The sequence below is a fragment of the Carcharhinus amblyrhynchos genome, chromosome 8 (assembly GCF_965287045.1).
Source record: "Carcharhinus amblyrhynchos chromosome 8, sCarAmb.v2.hapA, whole genome shotgun sequence".
Lineage (NCBI taxonomy): Eukaryota > Metazoa > Chordata > Chondrichthyes > Carcharhiniformes > Carcharhinidae > Carcharhinus > Carcharhinus amblyrhynchos.
The window spans coordinates 100,641,219-100,664,494 of record NC_137331.1 but is presented as its reverse complement, the minus strand read 5'-3'; the positions used below and the strand labels follow the sequence as shown (position 1 = coordinate 100,664,494).

Here is a 23,276-nt window from a genome sequence, read left to right as displayed (position 1 = left end):
ATAGGTTTATGGACGAAAAGGGGTTGGTTTAGATTAGTGGGTCAATGTTTTTTTTTTAAAATAAGACTGGTCGGCGCAACATTGTGGGCCGAAGGGCCTGTTCCGCGCTGTAATGTTCTATGTTCTACATAGACCAAGATTAGGATTTGTGCATTAACATTCAGGTGGTAACTTCCCAATTAGATGTTAATCCTTTTTAGAGATTTCCTTAAGTCAATTAGGTAATAATTGTTTACTACAGACTGCCAATTGCTTCTAAAATTGTTGTCTCCTCCCCAAGGTCAGACAAAAATCCAGCTGGAAATGACCAGCTTATCTGCCACCTAGAAGAAATGATAACTAGACTCTCAAACTATTGCTTGCCTTTAATTTAAGCTCAGGATGAAAAAGCACTGCAGGCAAGCTGTAGTAGTGCACCTCTTAATTTGGTTCCTTTCAGCAAATTTGCAACATTAATATTATAGACTTCTGCTTATCCACCATTCAACTCAGCATTAACATAATTTATCCTCTAGCAACAAAGGTCCCAATCCAATTCCATCCTCGATTCAAGGGATCACATCAACCGTTAAACTTACTTAATTACTGTGTTCACTAAATCTTATTTAATTACTGCATGCCAATATAATTATTATTTTTCAAACAACAATTGCTCATCATAGCAAAAAAGGACAGGTATTTCACTTGTATGTAGCACATCTACTTGTTTGATATGTAGGGCCAGTCAGTATCTGACACTGTGACATACATTAGTGAAATATTCAAAGATGATGAAGAACACAAACAAAAATATTAGACATTGGATGAGCAACATTATTTCATATGACTTGGAATTCATTATTGCAACATGGCAGTTATTTGCAGTATGAAATAGATAGTGTCTAGCGGAACATTGGGCCAGGATTATTATAGACAATAACTTGCGTTTGTGAGAAATGCGAAAGGACTTCCATTAATTTGAATCCTCCCAAATTCCTAGGATGACTTTAACTATGCATTTGAATCAGATCCCCAGCACTCATGGGTTGTCATTAGGAGTTCGACATTGAGAGGGAAATCAAGTTCTGCTACTACAGTTGCTTTAAAAGCTAGATCAAAAGTTGAAAATCTCCTGTTGTACTCCAAAAATAAATCAAAACAGGCAGGAACTGGAAGAAAAGACAAAAATTAATTGTTCAACGCCTGGAGCTTATATACTTGGCTGTTTTCCCCAAGAGGCTAAATGTTGATTCAATACTAGTATTTCCCCTCCAGAGTCAAATTCTCATGGTCTTTATCATACACAAGAACTCAGATAAGGTTTCAAAGCCTCAAAGAACAAAGGCTGCATTTTATTCTACTATATAATCTGGTACCACATAAAAACAGGGCATATTCTAATGGAAATTTAGATCAAGTTCACACACAAATTCAAGTAACGTAGAAGTTCGACTTAGCGCCAATAAAAAAATTGATGATTTGAATTCCTATAAGATTTATATCATTAACTTTGCAAGTCAATATCTGGAATTGGTGTGACTTCTAACTTTGTTGGTTGCTGTTTCTGCAATGCTGCATTGAGAAATGGAGAGTGGAGACAAGGGAAGAGAATCCTCTTATTCACCAAGGGCAACACTGATGAAAGCCTGTTTCCCTTCAACTGCAGTTGGAAAGTGATTCATTTGTGAAGCTGGGCAGAAGTTCAGTCTAACATGCATCAGTGAAGGACATGCACTATCTTCAGTCGGATGTTGAAGGGCGAGAGGTTTAACGACATGCTGAAAAACAGGTTAGCTTCCAAAACTAGTCTATGAAACCAATTGCTGCAATTTTGCTTCTCAGCCTTTTGGCTAAGAGCAAGTGTAGTATCGACATGCTGTACTTGGTTGAACTCATCAGGTTACGTTGTAGCTTCATTTGGGCAATTTTTAACAGCGGCATTTCAGCCTTTTGGCTAAGATGCAAATGAGATCAAGCTTTAGAGGAGGTGCAATGCCTACGCCAATCAGCTTGGATCATGTAGATCAAGCCCAAGACAGGGGGTGAGAGCCCTGTCTTGTCAGCTTGGATCAGGAATGTCTCACTTGCTGAGACTCTGAATGGGACTTGACTGGACTGAATTGGATATATAAACAAAAAAGTTATCAGTTATGATCATATTTATTTAGCATTCTTTATGCAAAAATGCCTTGTAAATACTAAGGGCCCATAGTGTCCAAACTTCTCAATTGCTGCTTTCAAACACCACTCCATATACTCTTCCATACATCTGAATTGAGATCCAATTCCTTAACTCATTCTTTCCCAAGAATAACTTGCAACTATATAATCTTTCTGCACAAACATCCCAACACATTTCACAAAACAGGAGAGAAAAATCAGCATGAAGGGAATGAGAAGAATTAAGAAGAGTGACCTATCCCGAGGAAGGATTTAAAAAACTATTGAAGAAGAGCAAAAATACAACCATGATGGGGTTTAGGGTGATTTCATCATCTGTACTGAGGAATGACTAAGATGTAAAAGTGATTCAGAATGATAAGAGCACTTGTAGGGACATGATAGAGTGACATATGGCTAAAGGGGTGCCAGTGCAAATCAGTAAATACAGGGGAAAACTGGCAATCAAGAAATCCATTAAAAATAACATACAAGTATCAGAACTTTGGATGAGTAGAGTTCATTAGAACAACAGATGTAACATTGTAGAAGATAGGCTTGAAAGTGAGAAATTGTAGTTGGGTGCTTCAGTGGTGATGCAAGTATGGTAAGAACAGAAATACATTGTATAGACTGGGTATTCTCATAATGGAATGGAACTGCTCAACTTATCTCAGTGAGTTATGGGGTTTGGCAGAGATAAAGCTACAACTTCTCTTTACAATCTATAAACTTGCAGAACTTACAATCCAAGTTTAGTGTCACCCCAAGAAACATCCATCTTCTCTAATTCTTTTCAACCCTGGTTACTATCTAGATTTAGATTTTTACCTGGATTTTGTTATAGCATAAGCTCTTGGATGTACAATTACTATCAAATTATTGCTCAGGACAAAGTAAGTGGAGAGAGAGAGAGACAGACTTAGCATAAGGCAGGAAGAAAATGAAGATAGCAAATCCACCCAGTAGAGTGAACTTAACCAAATGAATTGCTATTTCTTATTCCTAACTTACTACATCATTTGTAACAGTACATAAACAAACTCAATACATTTGAGGATCCTAGTTTTAATTTTAATTCCTTTAATTATTGCTAGATATAAATGCATGTGCACAATTAAAATACTAAACACCCAGATCTGTTCACTTGTAAAAACGTCTTTGCATCTCAATTTAAGAAAATATATTGTATCAACCAATTTCTAAGTTTATTAAAACTTCCAAAATGATTTTCTAAAATTAATAGAACTAGTGCAAAGTGAGATGAGACTCAATAAATAATGCAAAACATGAGAACTGCTTTAATAAAAAAGTTAAATTTACAGATATATTTACAAACAACTGTACAATCTTCACAGTTTACATGAAAATAAAAATGAGGTTGGATGTTCATTTCTTTCCAGTGACTGCCATTCTGTGGCTTGCTTGGCTTCATTTTAATCAGTGGTACATCAAGAGCACAATCTCCTGTTGAAGGACAAATAATGATCTTTATTTCTGGTACATTTTAAGCCGTTCCACTTTTTAGACAATATGAATCACTAAAGTTGCCTTTATCACCAACTTGAAAACATTGTTCCTAATTAAAAAAAAACAGACTTCTGAATGGACCTACCCTATATTAAGTTGATCTTAAGTTGATAGTGCATCACTACTTCCTGCATCCTCTCCTTTCCTTCTCCCCTATTTACGCTATGAATGGTACGCTTTGTTTGTGTAGCATGCAAGAATCAATACTTTTCACTGCATCCCAATACATGTGACAATAATAAATCAAATCAATAATCAATTCTTGTATCCTATTTACTTTTCTCACCTGGCTTACACTTCGAAATTAAAAAAAAATTCCATCAAGGGTTTCTGAGACCTGAATGCAAGTACTGGATGGAGTGTAACCAGAGCTTTATACAACACCAATAAGAAGGAAGCAGGAGAGTACACAAGGAAGAAGTTGACAGTTCTTGCCACAATAGTGGTGTTAGCCTTTTGATGCATGTTAACTGCAGGTAAATTTGCAGATAACATAGCTCTGCATCTGGCTGCGTTCTTCTTCAAAAAAAAGTGGGGAATTACGATTGAAAAACCACATTATCTTATCTACTAACAACAGCATTTATATAGGACCCTTCAGGTAATAAAATGTATCAAGTGCTTCACAGGAACAGTATAAAACGAAGATTTGACATTGGGACAGATGATCAAAAGCTTGGTTTAAGAACGATTTTAAAAAGTTAAAATGTCCTTCAAAGCTTAGGGCCATAGCAGCAGAAGGCGCAATCACCAATGGTGGTGAATTTAGAACTGGGGAAGCTCAATAGTCAGAATTAGAGAAGTTCTGATATCTGGTACGGTTATCGGGATTGCGGAGAATGCAGCGATGGGGAGGGGATTTGGTGCGGTTATGAGGGATTTGAAAGCAAACACACGAATTGTAAAACCAAGATGTTGTTTAACTAAGAGCCCCTGCAGGTCACACTACCTCAACAAAATATCCTTCACAATACACCAAAAAATTGAAGAGGTCAGGGAACACAATGTAGAAATGTTTGGAAATAGTCTCAGAAATGTATCTACAAATCTTACTTTAGGGCTGTATAAATAGCACATCGTAAAAAGTCTGACAACACCAGGTTTTAGTCCAACCTATTTATTTGATAATTATATTAATATAATAAGTATATTATCAAATAAATAGGTTGGACTAAAACCTGGTGTTGTCAGACTTTTTACTGTGTTTACGCCAGTCCAACGCCGGCATACCCACATCATAAATAGCACATCAGCATGACAGATGGTCAAAATACTGGAAAATTATGTGAACATCTAAATGGGTAAATGAGGCTAATTTTAATATAAATAACCAGGAACAGTTAGATAGAGTGTTAAGAAGATGAAATTCTATTAGCAACAGAGACCCACTCACCTCTCATTTAGTACATCAATTTTGTGCCATCAGATAGTCCTACTATAAACATATATTCCATATGCATGTGTCATATTTAAAGTAAAGGTAATGCTCATAGGGAAGGCAGCACATGCAGTAGGCAGTGAAGGGCCATGCTAAATTTCCCCTATGAGTCAAGAGGCTAGGAAAGTAAATAAATAGGATTATGGGGATAGCATCTGGGATGGGATGGGTTGGTGTAGACTCGATGGGCCAAATATACTCCTCCTGCACTGTAGCAATTCCATCTCAAGAAGGCTGTTTTAAGTTTTAATTATGCCTCCTTAGAAGTGCTCACCCTCATGATCCTTGTGGCCCTGTGTTGTAGACCTGCTTCTTGCAGGCTGCACCTCTCTGACACTCCTCACAGGAGCTCACAGGCTCCAGGGTTATCTGCCAGATTCTATTTTCAAGGCCTCGCACCCTCCTCACACCCTGCACCTGGGAGAGAACACACAAATCTGTGTGGTCCCCAATGTATACACCGATTTTGCACAGCCTGCTTGCTCCATTGGGCTGCAATTACTCACCCTCCCTACACTTGAATGCTGTTACTCCCTATGGATATCAACTTCAGCCAACACTGACTGGCTGAGATCTCATCTCTGAGCATTCAGTGACTGTCTAACCACATGAAACTAAAATGGCTTAAACATCAATTGAATTTGGCTTTAAGCTTTTATTTTAAAAAAACCATTAAGGTGTTTCAAAACATGGAAAAAGATCTAATGTTTAAAAACAGAACTGAAATTGCATTTAATAGAATACATTCTAGGATTACAGCAATGATTAAAAGGAACTGTTTGAAATATTGGAACACTGTTTCACTAGGATTATAACAGAAATGATGGGAAGTTAGCCATGGTGAAATCCTGAGTAAACTCAGTCAGAGGTTTACAGCATGGAAACAGGTCCTTCAGCCCAACTTGTCCATGCTGCCTTTTCTACCTTTAAAACCCCTAAGCCAATCCCAATTGCTTGCATTTGGCCCATATCCTTCTGTACCCATCTTTAGCATTTAGGTAGTTACATGGATAAGACAAAATAGTACCTGCCTCTACTATTACCTCTGGCAGCTTGTTCTAGACGCTCATCACCCGCTGTGTGAAAAAAATGCCCCTTGGACACTTCTGTATCTCTCCTCACTCACCTTAAACCTATGGCCTCTAGTTTTAGACTCCCCTATCTTTGGGAAAAGATATTGACTACCCAGCTGATCTGTACCCCTCATTATTTTAGTAGTAGTAGAGGCGGGTACAATCTGTGCCCCTCATTATTTTATAGACCTCTAAAAGGTCACCTCTCAGCCTCCTACACTCCAGAGAAAGAAGTCCCAGTCTATCCAGCCTCTCCTTATAACTCAATCCATCAAGTCTTGGTAGCATCCTAGTAAATCTTTTCTGCACTCTTTCTAGTTTAATAATATCCTTTCTATAATAGGGTGACCAGAATTGCACACAGTATTCCAAGTGTGGCCTTACACCAATGTCTTGTACAACTTCAACAAGACGTTCCAATTCCTGTATTCATAAGTACATAAGAAATAGGTGCAGGAGTAGGCCATCTAGCCCTTCGAGCCTGCCCTGCCATTCAATAAGATCATGGCTGATCTGAAGTGGATCAGTTCCACTTTCCCGCTTTCTCCCCATAACCCTTAATTCCCTTGTCTGTCAAAAACCTATCTACCTGTGACTTTAATATATTTGGCGAGGTAGCCTCCACCACTTCAACGGGCAGAGAATTCCAGAGATTCACCATCCTTTGAGTGAAGACGTTCCTCCTCAACTTTGATCTAAACTGCCGCCCCCTTATCTTGAGGCTGTGCCCTCAAGTCCTGCTATCTTTTCTAAGCAGGAAGAATCTCTCTACCACTACCTGTTTATCCCCTTCACTTTCTTATATGTCTCTATAAGATTCCCCCTCAGCCTTCTAAACTCCAACAAGTACAGACCTAGTCTATTTAGTCTCTTTTCATAGTCCAACCCCCTCATCTCTGGTATCAGCCTAGTGAACCTCCTCTGCACTGCCTCCAAGGCCAATATATCCTTCCGCAAGTGTGGCGACCAAAACTGCACACAGTACTCCAGCTGCGGCCTCACCAGTACCCTGTACAGTTGCAGCAAGACCTCCCAACTTTTATATTCTATCCCCCTCGCTATAAAGGCCAACATTCCATTCGCCTTCTTGATCACCTGCTGCACCTGCAGACTGGGTTTTTGCAACTCGTGCACAAGGACCCCCAGGTCCCTCTGCACTGTAGCATGCTGCAGCTTTTCGCCTTTTAAGTAAGAAATAGGAGCAGGAGTAGGAGTAATCCCTCCTACTATTATTTCTGCCAAAGTGTATAACCTCACACTTGCTAACATTATACTCCATTTGCCAGGTCCTCACCCACTCGCGCAGCCTATCCAGATCTCTCTGCAGACTTTCCATACCCTCCATGCAATTTGCTTTTCCACTCATCTTCGTGTCATCAGCAAATTTTGTCACTCTACACTCAGCCCCCTCCTCCAGATCATCTATATAAATGGTAAACAGTTGAGGCCCCAGCACCGATCCCTGCGGCACTCCACTAGTCACCAACTGCCAACCAGAATAGCAGCCATTGATACCAACTCTCTGCTTCCTATTAGACAGTCAATCCTCTATCCACGCTAACATCTTAACTCCAACTGTACCTTCTGTAGAAACCTTTTATGAGGCACCTTATCAAACACCTTTTGGAAATCTACAAACACCACATCCACCGGTTCCCCTCTGTCTACCGCACTAGTCACATCCTCATAGAAATCCAATAAATTCGTCAAAACGACTTCCCCTCAACGAATCCGTGCTGCGTCTGCTCGATCAAACCATTCTTTTCTAGATGCCTCGCTATTTCTTCTTTGACGATGGATTCTAGCATTTTTCCAACTACAGACGTTAAACTAACTGGCCTATAATTCCCTGCCTTTTGTCTGCTACCTTTTTTAAACAGCGGTGTAACATTAGCCGTTTTCCAATCTTTCCCAGAATCCAGCGAATTTTGATAAATAATTACTAAGGCATCCACTATCACCTCTGTCATTTCTTTCAGAACCCTGGGATGCATTCCATCTGGTCCTGGGGACTTGTCCACTTTCAGTCCCATTAGTCTATCAAGCACTATTCAATGTTCTGACCAATGAAACCAAGCATGCCGAATGCCTTTTCACCATTCTGTCCACCTACGATTCCACTTTGAAGGAGTTATGAACATGTACCCTTAGATCTCTTTGTTCTGTAACTCTCCCCAATGCCCTACCATTGAACCAGTGCAGAACTTACTGAGTTAATCTACCAAAATGCATGGCCTCGCATTTGTCTATATTATACGCTATCTGCCATTTGTCAGCCCACTGGCCCAATTGATCAAGATCCCGTTGCAACTGGAGATAACTTTCTTCACTGTCCACTATGCCACCAATCTTAGTGTCATCTGCAAACTTACTAACCACGCCTCCTATATTCTCATCCAAATCATTAATATAAAATGACAAATAACAGTGGACCCAGCACTGATCCCTGAGGCACATTGCTGGTCACAAGCCTCCAGTTTGAAAAACAACTCTTTACAACCACTCACTGGCTTCTGTCAAGGAGCCAATTTTGTATCCATTTAGATACCTCGCCCAGGGTCCCTTGAGATTTAACCTTATGCAACAACCTACCATGCGGTACCTTGTCAACTGCACTGCTTTCCTCTACCTTCTTGGTTACCCCTTCAAAAAAACTCAAATTTGAGAGACATGATTTTCCACTCAAAAGCCATGCTGATTGTCCCTAATCAGTCCTTGCATCTCAAAATGACACATGGATTTGGGCCAGTGTCTGTGGGAGTTTGCGCATTCTCCCCATGCTTGCGTGGGTTTTCTCCAGGTGCTCCAGTCTCTTCCCACACCCCAAAGATGTGCTATTAGGTTGATTGGAAGTAATAAATTGTCTCATTGTGGATTGCCATAAAAACAATAGATAAGGGTCATGGGTGGGGGGGGGAAAACGGGACTGGTAATATTAAAACGGCGGCGCGGGCTCTTTGGGCCGAAGGGCCTGTTTCCCTGGCTGTTTTTGTTCTTTGAAATGCCTATAGATCCTGTCTCTCAAAATTTCCAATTACCCACCACAGATGTGAGGGTCACTGGCGTGTATTTCCCAGGCTTTTCCCTGCAGCCCTTTTCAAAAAGAGGCACAGCATTTGCCACTCTCCAATCTTCAGGCACCTCACCTGTGACTATCGATGATTCAAATATCTTGGCTAGGGGAGCCACCACAATTTCCTCCCTAGCCTCCCACAATGCCCTGGCATACACTTCTTCAGGTCCTGAGGATTTATCTACCTTGATGCACTTTAAGATTTCCAGCACCTCCTTCACTGTAATACGTACACTCCTCAAAACATCACTGTTTATTTCCCCAAGTTCCCTAACATCCATGTTTTCCTCAACATGTTATAGCTCCTGGTAAGGAGATCAAGAGACAATACGACTGAGGAGTTTAAAATAATGAAGGGGATTAATCTGGAATGACTGTTCCCTCTTTCAAGATGATGAATAATGTTTTATAATCTTAGATTTGCATTTAGCCAGTTAAACATGAATCAGGGAAAATGTCTACTGCCCCCAAATCCCATAGCTGCACAATCAATACAGGCTCACAAAAAGGGAGATAGATGTTTACATTGGAAGGAATGGTATTAAAGAATCTACAGAGAGATGGAATTTATGATACAAAAGATTGAATTGCATTGCTAATAAAACAGTGGGGCACATTCAGGAAGTTTTTTCCTGTTTCCTTACAGTTCTAAAGTAGAATTAGAAGGTTAAGAGCTATAAAGCCCTGTATTACAGTTCACTTAAATGATTGCAATGCATGCATTTTAGCAAGTTGTATGTCAGAATACAGGTAATGTCTCAAATTCAGCTACCTGAAAACTGACGACTTCCAAAAACCGGGTATTTTTACATTGCCATGCAGGAATTTTAATTATTATTAGACACGTTAATTAACTTACTGGCTTATTTAACTAGGTCCTACATTGTCACAGTAGCTAGCCAACTACTTATGGACTTCATGCATTTATCAATGTAGAGATCAACCCTTGATCCCACCAGACCCAGTTCAGCCTGAACCACCCCACCCAAAAACTGGCAAGGTCCAAAATCCAACATGGACTCGTTCCTAACACTGTATGAGTAGCTAGAAATTCATGGTCTGTATTTGAAAAGAAACAATCAGCTTTCATTTATATAGCATTTTGCATACTCTCAGAATGAGCAAAAGCACTTCACAGTTAAGGTGAATGGCAATGAGCACACTACTGGAGCTCCCTATTCTCCTTCAAATAGTGCCAATGGATACATTCACTTGAACAGGCATATATGGCCTTGGTTTGAAATCTTATCACAGATGGTACCTTGGAAAATGCAACATCGCTTCAGTCCCCCAGTGAAGTATCTGCCTAGATTAAGAGTTCAAGTCCTGAAGTACAGTTTAAGCACACAATTTTCTGACTCAAATGAGAGTCCTACCATGGAGGCCAGTGATACCCTTCATACATTATAGGTGCAGGTCCTGCATCAGAACCTACATTAAAAAAAAATCCCTGTATTTTCTCTTTTGAGATGCTGGTGGGACTATTGTGTATTTGGGATTTTCTGTTCCAAATCCCAGTTTTTTTTTTATATAGTTTAGTTCCCCATTTCCTAGCAGAAATGTGTCTCATCTTGTACTTGTTTGTCCAGGGTAACATATTTTAAAATAAGAGACTCACAATGGCAAATCCCAGGCTCAGTCCACCAACTCTGTAGTGCAGTGTTGGAGTATTGATGATAGTGAATTATGATTGCAGTCCTTGGTAAAGACTTTGGGAATAATCGTACCATACAAGGTACTATAGAATAGTCAAACTCGTCATTCATGAGAAAATAATCCTTTGGATGCTGTATACTGACCTGAAAATATTAACTTTAATGTCATCTGCTTCTTAATTCTCAAAGACAACTTCAATCATCCTGTCTTATGATTCAAAAAAGATTACTAAACAAGATTTAATTTTGTGTACCCAATTCTGCTGAGAACTAATTTTTTGAGTAAGGCAGAGGTTGCTTTGCTATACTGCCTGGTATTACTACATTGCAGCATTTCTACAATAAGAATATTTAGTAATTGAAAAACATGACCTAGATATTTACGAACTACTCATTCAAACATTTACAGACAAACAATTCAATCATTTTACCAACGCCATATTTGGATGATGATACACCATATGGACCAGAAAGACTCCAGGTTTTACTTCTAATTTGTGCTCAGTTGATTTATCTCAGCCAGAATTGACATTACAATTATCCTTAACAGTACCTAGCTGGGATGGCAATAAATGTTACATCAGTTCCCACTTATTAATATCAAATGATTCCTGCTTGAAGATATATGCACATAAAATAGACTTTAGGTAGTGGCTAGATTAAAAATGACTAATGTCCCCGGTCTCAGTAAAATGGATGCTGTGGACATTCTGTGGAATTGACGAATGAGCTTCAGATGTTGGGGTCTACACTTAAACAAGAAGAATGGCTCCTTGAGGGACATCCAACCAGCTGCACACGACATTCGAGAAAGCAAGAAACAATGGAAAATATCTTGGTTACAGAAGAATACTTTTTGAACAGTTTGACACTTATTATTCAAAGATTCAACACATAACTATGGGGTCAAGACCACCATAAAACACCTACCATAATGCACAATTCCAGGATCACATTTTTATTCCCATTCGGCCAGAGATGTTAGAAAGAGATCCTGTAAGCGGAGGAAAAAAAATAATGAACATAAACGCAAGTATAATCTAAAGCCAGAATAAAAAACGACTCTAAGTAAACAAAAAGCCTTATAAAAACATTACCATGCAATGCTAGAAAAAAAAACATTGTTTAGAGTGAATTTATTCTGATTCAAAAATCAAACATTTGAGGCTAACTATAACAAAATTATAGACAAAGGTTATGTGGTTTTTACACTTTGTTTAACAGGATAGAATTTAAGATCAGCTACTGCTTAGTTTGCAGTTATATAGTTTAGTCTCTACACATCGATTTATAATTGTTAGGAGTTTAGTAGTACTTGAACCTTTTCTATAGTAATTTTTTTACTCTAACAGCTTTACAACCTTGCTTTCTTTTAGCGTTTACTGGTTTTAAATGTTAAAGGTAAATTAAGTGATATTAAAATCTACTTGATTCATTTACCTTTGCAACTGAAGACCTTTTAAGGGTTACACATCCACTGCCTCTGACGAATGCCACATTAGTCAAGTCTGTTTGCCTCTAAAAAGCTTTAATTGCTTCCAGCGGAGGATTCATTTAGGTAATTCTCATAAAAATTCCAAAGTGCACTAGTGAAAAAATGCTTAGACAAGATGAAATGCTGATCACATTCTTCATATATTCACTGCTCAGTAGTGTATTTTCAAAGGCCAACAATATGGACTTTTTTGTTTTGTTTTAAACATCATTCAGATATATTTCTGTATAGACCTCAAGACAAACTGATTGTTTTTAAAAGAAAATTTTAAAAAGACAAAAATATGTTTTCCCTGTTTAAAATGTTTTTGTGGATTTATTTGGCGTTAAGAAAATGTATCAGTTACTGATATGTCACACACAGCAAGTTTGTTGTTTTTCTCAAAACTTTATTTGTATCAAGCAAGAATAGTCAATGTCTTTGATCTCAACACTACAGAATATCTGGAGACTTCAGTTACAAAAGAATACAACTTTACTTGGCATTTGGAGTTTACTGTTGTTTAAGTAAAAGTTTACAAGGGATAATGCTCTAACACAAGCTAAACTTAAAAGTTCAAACCAAAACTTTTAACAAAAACTAAAAGCAAAACAAAAAAAAACATTGATGTGAACTGAATTTGTGTTTACATTTTAAGTGATCTACATTATCAAACCTAGTTTGGTAATAGATTTTTAAATGGCTAGTTAAAACTTAAAAAAATGTGTTAATCCTGTTTACTCGTTTCCAACAAAGCACACAAGATCAAAGTCTTTCTTCCCACCCACCTACTTGCAGAGATCAAATAATCTCTTCATCCAAGGATTAAGGACTTCATACAAGAATTCAGAACTGGTTAAACAGATCTGTTGTATTTAAGAAAAAAAACTTTTATATAAAATAACCAATTACTTTTAACAGCGTACATCACTGCAGAAACAGTTAATGATGATTGTATTTCACAGAATAGATGATAGGATCAGTATCGTGGTGCATAGGGGTGCTCCCTGTATGCTCCTTTTGGTGCTCTTGCTGGAGGAGCTTTCATCCGTGAGTTGGAGTTCGTCCACTCTTCTTGACCTATTGTGGTTATTACAGAGAAACAATCTGCATTAGCACAGTCAAGGTGCCCACAATAACATTCATTGGAAATTCAGATGGTAAACTACAGATTCAAAATTATACTATTTGACAGATTAACATTGTACAACATCAAAGGTACATCTTTAAATGATTGTCTTTGAAAAACTACATTATAACCAAAACATAGAATTCTCCAGGTAACTGCTTTAATGTTCTAGCACAATATTTGTAATTTCTGCATCTTGGATCAGCTCTTTAATGACTAAAGCTAAACCAGTGAACAATGTCCATCATAATTATGCTAAGTAGGTAGTCAAGTGCTAAGTTAAAGTCAAGTGCATTTTCCTTAAAATGTATTTTCACAAAATTTAAGCATAATGAACCTTTCAGATCTCTAGTAGATCTGATCAAGATGTGATAGAATGTGAGAATTTTGCATTTGATGTCATACAGTTTTGTAATAACCAGAATTTAGATGGAACTAGACTCCAGGGAAGAGGTTTGCAGATAACTTGGCTGAGTGGTCAAACCAGAGTATCTGATCTATAAATTATTTATATTTATGATTTTGCTGCAAGTCCTAATCAAATTGTACATAGTTAAAGTGTGCCCTGAAAAGTAGAAACACCTACTCAAAGTTGTTTTAGCACCGTTTGTTTGTTTTATCCTTGATAATGACACTGAATTCCCTCTTCAAAAGGCTTCTAATTGGGATGCAGAGATTTCACACGTGAAATGGAACCCAAATGAGTCTGACACAGGAGTGTGCGACTCATTTATCATTGCATAGGAAAGCTTTCAAAATCTGATTAATTCAAGTATTCTGAAGAGAACTTGTGAGTTTATATTCTTGTTTAATATTTGTAATTTAAACAACTTGCTGTGTGTTAGTTTGCGTATTACCGTATAAATATATCTGCTGTGAACAGAGAAATAGAAGAAGGCCACTCAGTTCTCAACTCTGTTAATCAGAATGATTACTGGTTGCTCTATATTTTAAACTTTATTTACCTACCTGGTTCCATATTCTTCAGTACCCTTGCCCAACAAAACTATCAACCTTAGTTTTGAAATTTTCAATTGACCTAAGCTCAAAAAGGTTATAGACTACTTTTGTATGAACAAATGCTTCCTCTGACTTCACCTCAATAGTGAGCTATTTAGGAGAACTGGTATGAAAATTTCACTATCTCTAGCGCATTATTTTCCCATTCAGCAGTAACTGCTGGCCTGTGCTGCACTCACACACAGGAAGGCACAGAATGTATTTATTTGAGAGTTTTGTTTTCTTAAATAACTACTACTTTACCATGGGCACAAGAGTTTGGTGATATCCTATGAACCATAACAGCAGATGCTCCGAATGCAGAATTCAACAACTGCTATTACCCCAGCTTCTTTCTTCCCATAACCCCACACAGTTTTCCTTCCCAGATAATAATCCAATTCCCTCTTGAATGCCTCGAGTGAACCTGCCCTCACCTCAGACCCAATCTTAACCTCCAACTGGGTGAACAGCTGATAGAGTAGGAATGGACAATAAATCCTGACCTAGCCAGTCTGGAAATTTCCTGAGACCTGTTACCTTTAAAAGGGCCCCTTTCATTCTAGGGGGGCCAGGGCAAGATGCAGGCAGAAACTGGCTGGGATGCAAGATGGAGATTGGTCTATCACTTCTGGAGGGAGGGGGATTGCTGTACTTAAATTAATACCATCAAAACGCACTGAAATTTAAAGGTGTTCCTCTCCAGGACTTAATTTTGAGTGAGACAGAAAAACTTAATGAAATATCATGAAACATCAGGCAATATAGTAGTATCTATTTTGGTCCAATCCAGGCACAAATTGAACAGGTTTTCTGAAATGGTTCAAGACTATGCTGGAACCTATTTGTCTTATCACAAATATAAAATCTTCTGTGAAGCAGTGTAATTGGGCAGTATTTTTAACGTAAGAAAAACATTATGTGCTAATTGGGTGCAGTTCTATTAATATGTTTGCAAGTGGATTTATCACAAATTAATAAAGATTTACAAGGATGTTGTCTGGATTGGGTGGCATGCCTTATGAGGATAGGTTGAGGGAGCTAGGTCTTTTCTCCCTGGAGAGACGAAGGATGAGAGGTGACCTGATCGAAGTTTATAAGATGTTGAGAGGTATAGATTGGGTGGGTTCTGAGGCTATTTCCCAGGGCTGAAATGGTCACTATGAGAGGACACAGGTTTAAGGTGCTGGGGAGTAGGTACACAGGAGATGTCAGGGGTATGTTTTTCACTCAGAGGGTGGTGGGTGAGTGGAATCGGCTGCCGGTGGTGGTGGAGGCGAACTCATTGGGGTCTTTTAAGAGACTTCTGGATGAGTACATGGGATTTAATGGGATTGAGGGTTATAGATAGGCCTAGTAGGTAGGGATATGATCAGCTCAACTTGTGGGCCAAAGGGCCTACTTGTGCTGTAGTTTTCTATGTTCTATTTAAAAAGAGTACATAGTCCACCAGCTTTGAGTTTCACCATCTGTGATTTTAAATACCTGAAAATGACTTAAAAAAATACTCCACTGAATCATTTCAGTGATGTACACCAGTTTCTTAATAACTTTAAAAAAATGCCTATTAGAGCTCTTGCGCCTTGAATAGAGCTTAAAATTAAGAGTCTCCTTGAATGCATTGTGGAAACTTTCAGTTAAATTTTCTTCAAACCAGAACAAAGGATTGCAGAAAAAAGCAAGTATCATTAATAGTGACCATATAATCACTAGCAATTGTTGAGAAAATCCATTTGGCTTACTGATACCCTTTGTTGAACAAAGTTTGCTATTCTTACCCAGTCTGGCTTACATGAAACTCCAGATCCACAGCAATATGTTTGATTCTTAAATGCCTGCTGAAATGGTCTAGCATGCCACTCAGTCGTCAAGAGGTGGTTCACCACCACTTTCACCAGGACATGTACAGACAGGCAATAAATCCACATCCTGTGAATGAAAAACTTGATTTGCACTGACATTTGACATTTTGATCTTTTGTACTGGTTTGGCTGACTTCAGATGAGTTCGCTCGAAATTCTAACCCTACATGTCTCCCCATCCCCTCACAATACTGTAACATACAGCTTTGAGTTCTACTTAAAACTTGGTTAAGTAAACGAGAATTATTTAGAGTTGAAGAAGATAGAATTTTGAAAATGGGAAGTATTTTTCTAGTTCCTGGAAATGAAGAGACAGTGCTTTGTTGTATTATTTACCTATATTTTCATTCATAACCAGCTTAAGGTCAAATTAGAGGCAAATATCATTAAATGTTTGTTATACAGTATTAATCAACTACCCAACTTCATTCTTTCTAACAGTGGGTTCATGTTTACTTTTGCAAGTTTAAAAACAAAGTTATTAATGCAAGCAGAATCTATCAAGCCTCTAATGCTACTGGCACTGTCCTACAGGCTAATATTTTGTAAGCTGAAATTTCTCTCTGTGAAAAATGTAGGAATGTGTTTTTCTTGTTAATTAATGATGCATGGGAATGTGCTGTTTTGAAATGTAAAATTTTCAAAAACAATTTAGTGCAGGCTTGTCCAACACAGCCCAAAGGCCAGTTTGTTTTCCAGGAAGCTGTTCTATGTACTCACTGGAGCCACTATGCAAAATGCCAGTAAGACAAATAAATGGAGCAGGCAGATATAAGGGAAGGGGGAGGGCTTCTATCTTAGGAGTGCTGCCCCCAATCTGCAAAGGGAAGCCCTTTCCTTCCTGCCCATTGAAAACTATTTTTTAAAAAAGTGGTTTCCTCATTCCCATGCTTTATTGCATGGGTGATATATTAGGTGAGTCAACTGACTTGTTAACAAGCCCAATTGATCCTTGATTATTTACTTAAATATGGCAGGCATGCTGCTGATTTTGGTAGCTCCTTCTTATGGAGAGGGGGAGGGAGGGGGGGGGGACACACGCAGAGATGAGCAGGAAGATGGCAGAGTGGCCACCTGCCCTATCTTATATGATCCCTTGCCAAAAACACACCCAATGGCTGCATGAAAAATGCTGCCCTCCATCTCTTCCGTCTATCTTTCAACCAGTATCATCAACTTGCATTTAATACCATGTTCTTTCATTTCAGGTGTGGTATTTTTAATGTTTTTGAAAGTTTACCTTTACCATGCTTTCTGTCTTGACTTTATATGCTAACCATTTCCTAAAATAGGGTGAACCTTTACATTTACTGCATTGCTCACTGTGTCTGCTGATTCTTTGCTAGAGGGAATCTAAAACAAACTTTTCTGTATTGACTTCTGCTTTGAATGCTATTTGATTAAACCTGTTATGTGTTATCTGCTGTTTGCAACTATTTGCCAACTGTTAACATAATAGACCTAACAATTTAACTTTTCATTTAATGAGACTGGAGGACCAGTGGAAGATAGGACAGAAGGCTGCAAGAATTTGTCAAATTAGTTGAAGCACAGGAATTTTTAAATGCCTTACAACCACAAACTCTGTTGAAGGATAGCACGAGTGGCTTTTGAAAACTAATCAGGCTGAATTTTCTCCCACTGTTGTACATAAATTACAGATGTTTATTTATCTAAGATTTAACTTCTATTAAAGCAACATTCTAGGGACTGCCCAATTAGCGACATATGTGGAGGTTTAGGTTTATTTTCTTTCAAGAATGACTGTGGTTTTTCAAGATCAAGATGTTATTTCATAGAACACTACAGCACAAACAGGCCCTTCGGCCCAAAAGTTGCACCGATCATATCCATACCTACCAGGCCATAGCACTACCTGTAACTCCCAATCCCATATACTCATCCAGAAGTCTTTTAAAAGACCCCAGCGAGTTTGGCTCTACCACCACCAATGGCAGCCGATTCCACTCACTCTCCACCCTCTGAGTGAAAAACTTACCTCTAACATCTCCTCTGTACTTGCTTCCCAGCATCTTAAACCTGTGTCCTCTCGTAGCGACCATTTCAGCCCTGGGAAATAGCCTCCGAGAATCCACCCTATCTATTCCTCTCAACATTTTACAAACCTCTATCAGGTTCTATTCAACTGATTTTACTTATGCATTCTAATCATTACACTTGCATAATTGCTAGAGATCGGAAATAAAGTAGATAGTAATATGAAATGGTGGTAAGTTTACTGAATCAAGCATCATTAGATATTTAGAGTAATATGAATCACTACACAAACCAAAAATTAAAGCTCGTTACTGAATGAAGAGATGTCCTTAGACTTTTTCCCTAAACTATAGATCTTATTCTTACAGCACTCCAATCCTAGAATATTTTCTAAATTTACCATTCCTGCTAAATTCTGCTTTGCAATACTGTAAAAAAGTCATGAATACGTAATTTACACTTTCAGTTATAAATTTAGATGCCACTGTACTTTCAGGTCAACAGTCTTTGTGACCACTATTTTCAGAACAGTTTTTTGATGAACGGATGGTTAGCATTCACTATTTTCTAGATGGCACAAAGGCAGTAATCAAGTTGATATATCATCTGACAAATATTTTGTTCTCATCTATGCAACTGAATTTCCAGGAATCATTGGATAGTTTTTAGGAGTGAATCGCTGGTCAATTTTCATCTGTCTCACTGGGGATCTGATATAAATGTAACATCTCCAGCCAACCTGGCTGGTATCAGCAAAGAAATCAAACCTAGGAGCTACTATTCTGAACAGTTTACATAATAAAGGGTCAGAAAAGACCATGTGGCTCATTATTACTTCCCTAGTTCAACTTAATTAATGTATTTGGCTCTATTAGTTCAATTGACAGATTATCACATTAAAATTCGCCTTCCAGCAAATTTAAACAAATTACTGAGAACTTAATTTATTTAGTCTATTCAAACCTCTCTGAGCTGCCTCTCTAGACTGTAGAACCCAAATATCATCAATCTCTTTCAATCTCACTGTTACAAAAGCTGCCTACTGCAGACGCTGGAAATCTGAATAAAACAGAAAATAAATGAGATACTCAGCATGTCAGGAAGCATCTGTGCAGAAAGAAACAGAGTTAGGTAAAGTCTGCACCTGCAGACTGGGTTTTTGCGATTTGTGCAAAAGGACCCCCAGGTGCCTCTGCACCGTAGCATGCTGCAGCTTTTCACCTTTTAAGTAATAATCCCTTCTACTATTATTTCTACCAAAGTGACTGGTGTTGATTTAACGTACGGATCATCACAAAAGTCTGAAGACACACCCACAGACTCAAGAACTGCTTCTTCACTGCTGCCATCAGACTTTTGAATGGACCTACCTCACATTAAGTTGATCTTTCTCTACACCCTAGCTATGACGTAATATCACATTCTGCACTCTCTCGTTTTTTTCTCTATGAACGGTATGCTTTGTCTGTATAGCGCGCAAGAAATAATACTTTTCACTATATATTAATACATTTAACAATAATAAATCAAATCAAACCTCAGGCATGAGTGAGAAGGCAGGCCTTCATCAATAACTGTTAACATTTCAGTTCAATGACCTTTCATTTCAACTGGTGGATCATAGTTTACAAGTGAGGATGAGCAGAGGATGATGTGAGGCACACCTCTGGAGAGTCTGCGTTGGAAGCCACAGACTTCTCCAAGCTCTGCTCAGACAGGCTGAACCTCAGGAGCCAATGAAGCAGCTGACTGAGGGCCAGCAGCATACTGCACATTATTGGCAGCCATGTCATACACTTTGCACAATATCAGAGGAGAGTGGAAGAGTCACAAACCATTGAAAGGATGTTATCCATTGATAAAGTAGCTACTCTCTGGATTTTGAATCACAGCACAGTGATTAGTCCCCACATGCCCTGATGGCAACCATGCAAATGACAGGTGACATTTCTCCTGTTGTAAACAGGATGATAGCTATATTAACCGTGGCCACCAATCTTGTCAAAGCTTCACTACTGCAAAGAGGTAGCAGTGATGTGCTTGGCCCAGAAGGACAATGTTGAGAAGGGAAATAGAAGTGGGAAGTGTTTGTACAACTCATCCATAGTTCCTTTGCCTATCTCCCATCAGTACCAACATGCTGTCTACTCATGGATAAGTGCAGATGCAGTCTTTGGTGGGCCTTCACAGATTCCAATGCCTAAAGATTGGCTGCAAAGGAAGAATCAGGGCAATTAGCTATTGCTCCTGAGGTTGCACTACATAGGAGCACAAAGACAGGTTCTGTAGTTCACTGAGGCTACACAAGCGTGTTTACTTGTGTTAATAAATGAGGAAAAATTAAGCTATTTAACACACACAACATGGTTATCTGCTGCTTGATAATGAACGCAAAGACAAGATTGGTACACGTGCAACTGATAAGCAGATAGCTGCAGTAAGTGACTAATTGAGGCTTTGCGACTCAGGATATCCAAATTGGGTGCTCTGGTGTTAGAAGCCCCATCTTCACTTTCTTCTTCCTTCATTCCAATGCAGTCCTTATCAGATGTAGTTCTAAGCAGCCTGTTCTTCCAGCACATATACTTTTACTAACTAGTACTAAACAGCATCTCCAGATCAGCCCATACACCTGAAGTGCATTTTATGCATTGATGATTTGCTTGTGACAAAATTTGGTTGTCATATGATTCACAGTGCAGCATCTTTAGAGATCACTGGTGGGGTTCCTCAGAGATATCATTAGTCAGCTTTGAAATGGGTTTTCTTCATCACCTAGTAGCAATTCTTTTAAGGTTAGTACCAAGTAACAACAGATTGGGAAAGTTGCTGTGCTCGAAAAATGAAGCCAGACCAAGAAAGGTTGGCAGATTTCCTTTCCTAAAGACCTTAGTGAACCAGATATGTTTTTACAACAACTGACATTGGTTTCATGATCATCATCAGACTTGAAATATAATGGAACTGAAATTTCATTTCTGGGATTTGAACCTGTGTTCCTAGATCTTGCCTTGAACCTTTGGATGACTAGTATAATGACAATACCACTATATCACACCACCTGTTGATGCTGACTTTGCTTCAGGGGATGCAGATACCCTCCCATGTGTTTCTCCTATTTACACCTTCTCCAAACACACCTTTTGTCTCTTCATTTATCCTATTTATGCCCTGCACCATCACCTATCATTTAATCTTTACTGCCATCTACCTTATCACAGATCTTCCCCTTTCCTGCACATAGAAACATAGAAGAAAGGAGCAGGAGGAGGCCATTTGGCCCTTCAAGCCTGCTCTGCCATCCATTACAATCATGGCTGATCATGCAATTTGATAGCACAATCCTGATTTTCCCCATAACTCTTGATCCCATTCACCCCAAATGCTATATCCAGCCACCTCTTGAATACATTCAATGTTTTGGTGTCTACTACTTCCTTTTAAATGACTTGCTTAGGCTCACCACTCTGAGAAGAGCTGCCTCCTCACCTCCATCCTAAATGGTCTATCCTGTATCCTCTGTTTATGACCCTGGTTCCTGACTCCCCCACCACTGGGAATATCCTCCCTGAACCTACACTGTCTAGTCCTGTTAGAATTCTATAAGTCTCTATGAGATCTACCCCCCACCAATTCATCTGAACTCTAGTGAAAACAATCCTAACCCTGTCAACCTCTCTTCATGCATCAGCCCTGCCATCCTCAGAATCAGACTGGTAAACCCTTGCTGCACTCCCTTGAGACCAAGAACATCCTTCCTCAGAAAAGCAGACCAAAACTGCGCACAATATTCTAGGTGTTGTAATTCCAACAACACACTCCTCCTCCTGTACTCTTGCAATGAAGGCCCAGCATGCCATTTGCCTTTTTCACTGCCTGCTACACCTGCATGTTTACCTTCAGTGACTGGCGCACACTCCCCCTCTCCCAATTTACAGATTTTCAAGTAATTTCTGCCTTCTTGTTTCTGCTTCCAAAGTGAATGACATCACATTTGTTCAAATTATACTGTACCTGCTATTGATTTGCCCACTCACCCAACCTGTTCGGACCATTCTGAAGGATCTCTGCATCCTTGTCACAGTTCACCCTCCCACCCAACTTGGTATCATCTGCAAACTTTGAGGTGTTACATTTTGTTCCCTCATTTAAATTGTTAATATATATTGTGAATAGTTGGGGTCCCAGCACTGATCTCTGTATCACCCCATTAGTTACTGCCTGCCAATTTGAAAAGCACCCATTAATTCCTACTCTGTTTCCTCTGGGTCAACCAGTTTTCTATCCATCTCACTACACTTCCCCCAATCCCATGCACATTAAACTTGCACAATAATCCCTTGCAGGATGTTGTCAAATGCTTTCTGAATGTCCAAATATACCACATCAACTGGCTTCCCCTTGCCAACTCTACCAGTTACATCTTTAAAGAATTCCAACAGATTTGTCAAGCATCATTTTCTCTTCAGAAATCCATGCTGATTCTGTCTGATCCTGCCACTGTTTTCTAAATGCTCTGCAGTAAAGGCCTTGATAATGGACTTGAGAATTTCTCCCACTACCGATGTTAAGCTTATTGGTCTATAATTCCCTGCTTTCTCTCTACCTCCCTTTTTGAATATTGGAGTGACATTAGCTATCCTCCAATCTATAGGGACTGTTCTAGTCTATAAAATCCTGGATGATGACCACTAATGTCTAGAGCCACTTCCTTAACTGCCTCTGTACTTGCTTTTTTTTTTCCATTACTGAGTAATGGATGTGAAATATTAACTTTGTTTCCCTTCCAAAGATAATGTCAAATTTCTAAGCATTCCCAGCATTTTGGTTTTAGACTTCCAGCTTCCATTTTGTTTTTATCTTTGCACCACATCCATGCTAATGTCCTGTGCAAGCACCTCCAAAC

At 38.9% G+C, this 23,276-nt stretch overlaps 1 protein-coding gene across 6 annotated transcripts in view; it reads right to left on the bottom strand.

Moving 5' to 3' along the window:
• Window positions 1–1,080: 1,080 nt before the first annotated feature.
• khdrbs3 (KH domain containing, RNA binding, signal transduction associated 3) overlaps window positions 1,081–23,276 on the bottom strand; it is a 183,150-nt gene continuing 160,954 nt past the window's right edge. For 4 of the 6 annotated variants that reach the window (XM_080194580.1, XM_080194581.1, XM_080194582.1 and 1 more), the window contains one exon: window positions 12,771–13,462. In XM_080194580.1, coding sequence (XP_080050706.1) covers window positions 13,362–13,462 — 101 coding nt within the window. In that variant the 3' untranslated portion in view covers window positions 12,771–13,361. Of the gene's footprint in view, window positions 3,607–11,838; window positions 11,903–12,770; window positions 13,463–23,276 lie in introns of those variants that run through there. The other 2 variants (XR_013887736.1, XR_013887735.1) reach the window with 2 other exon arrangements.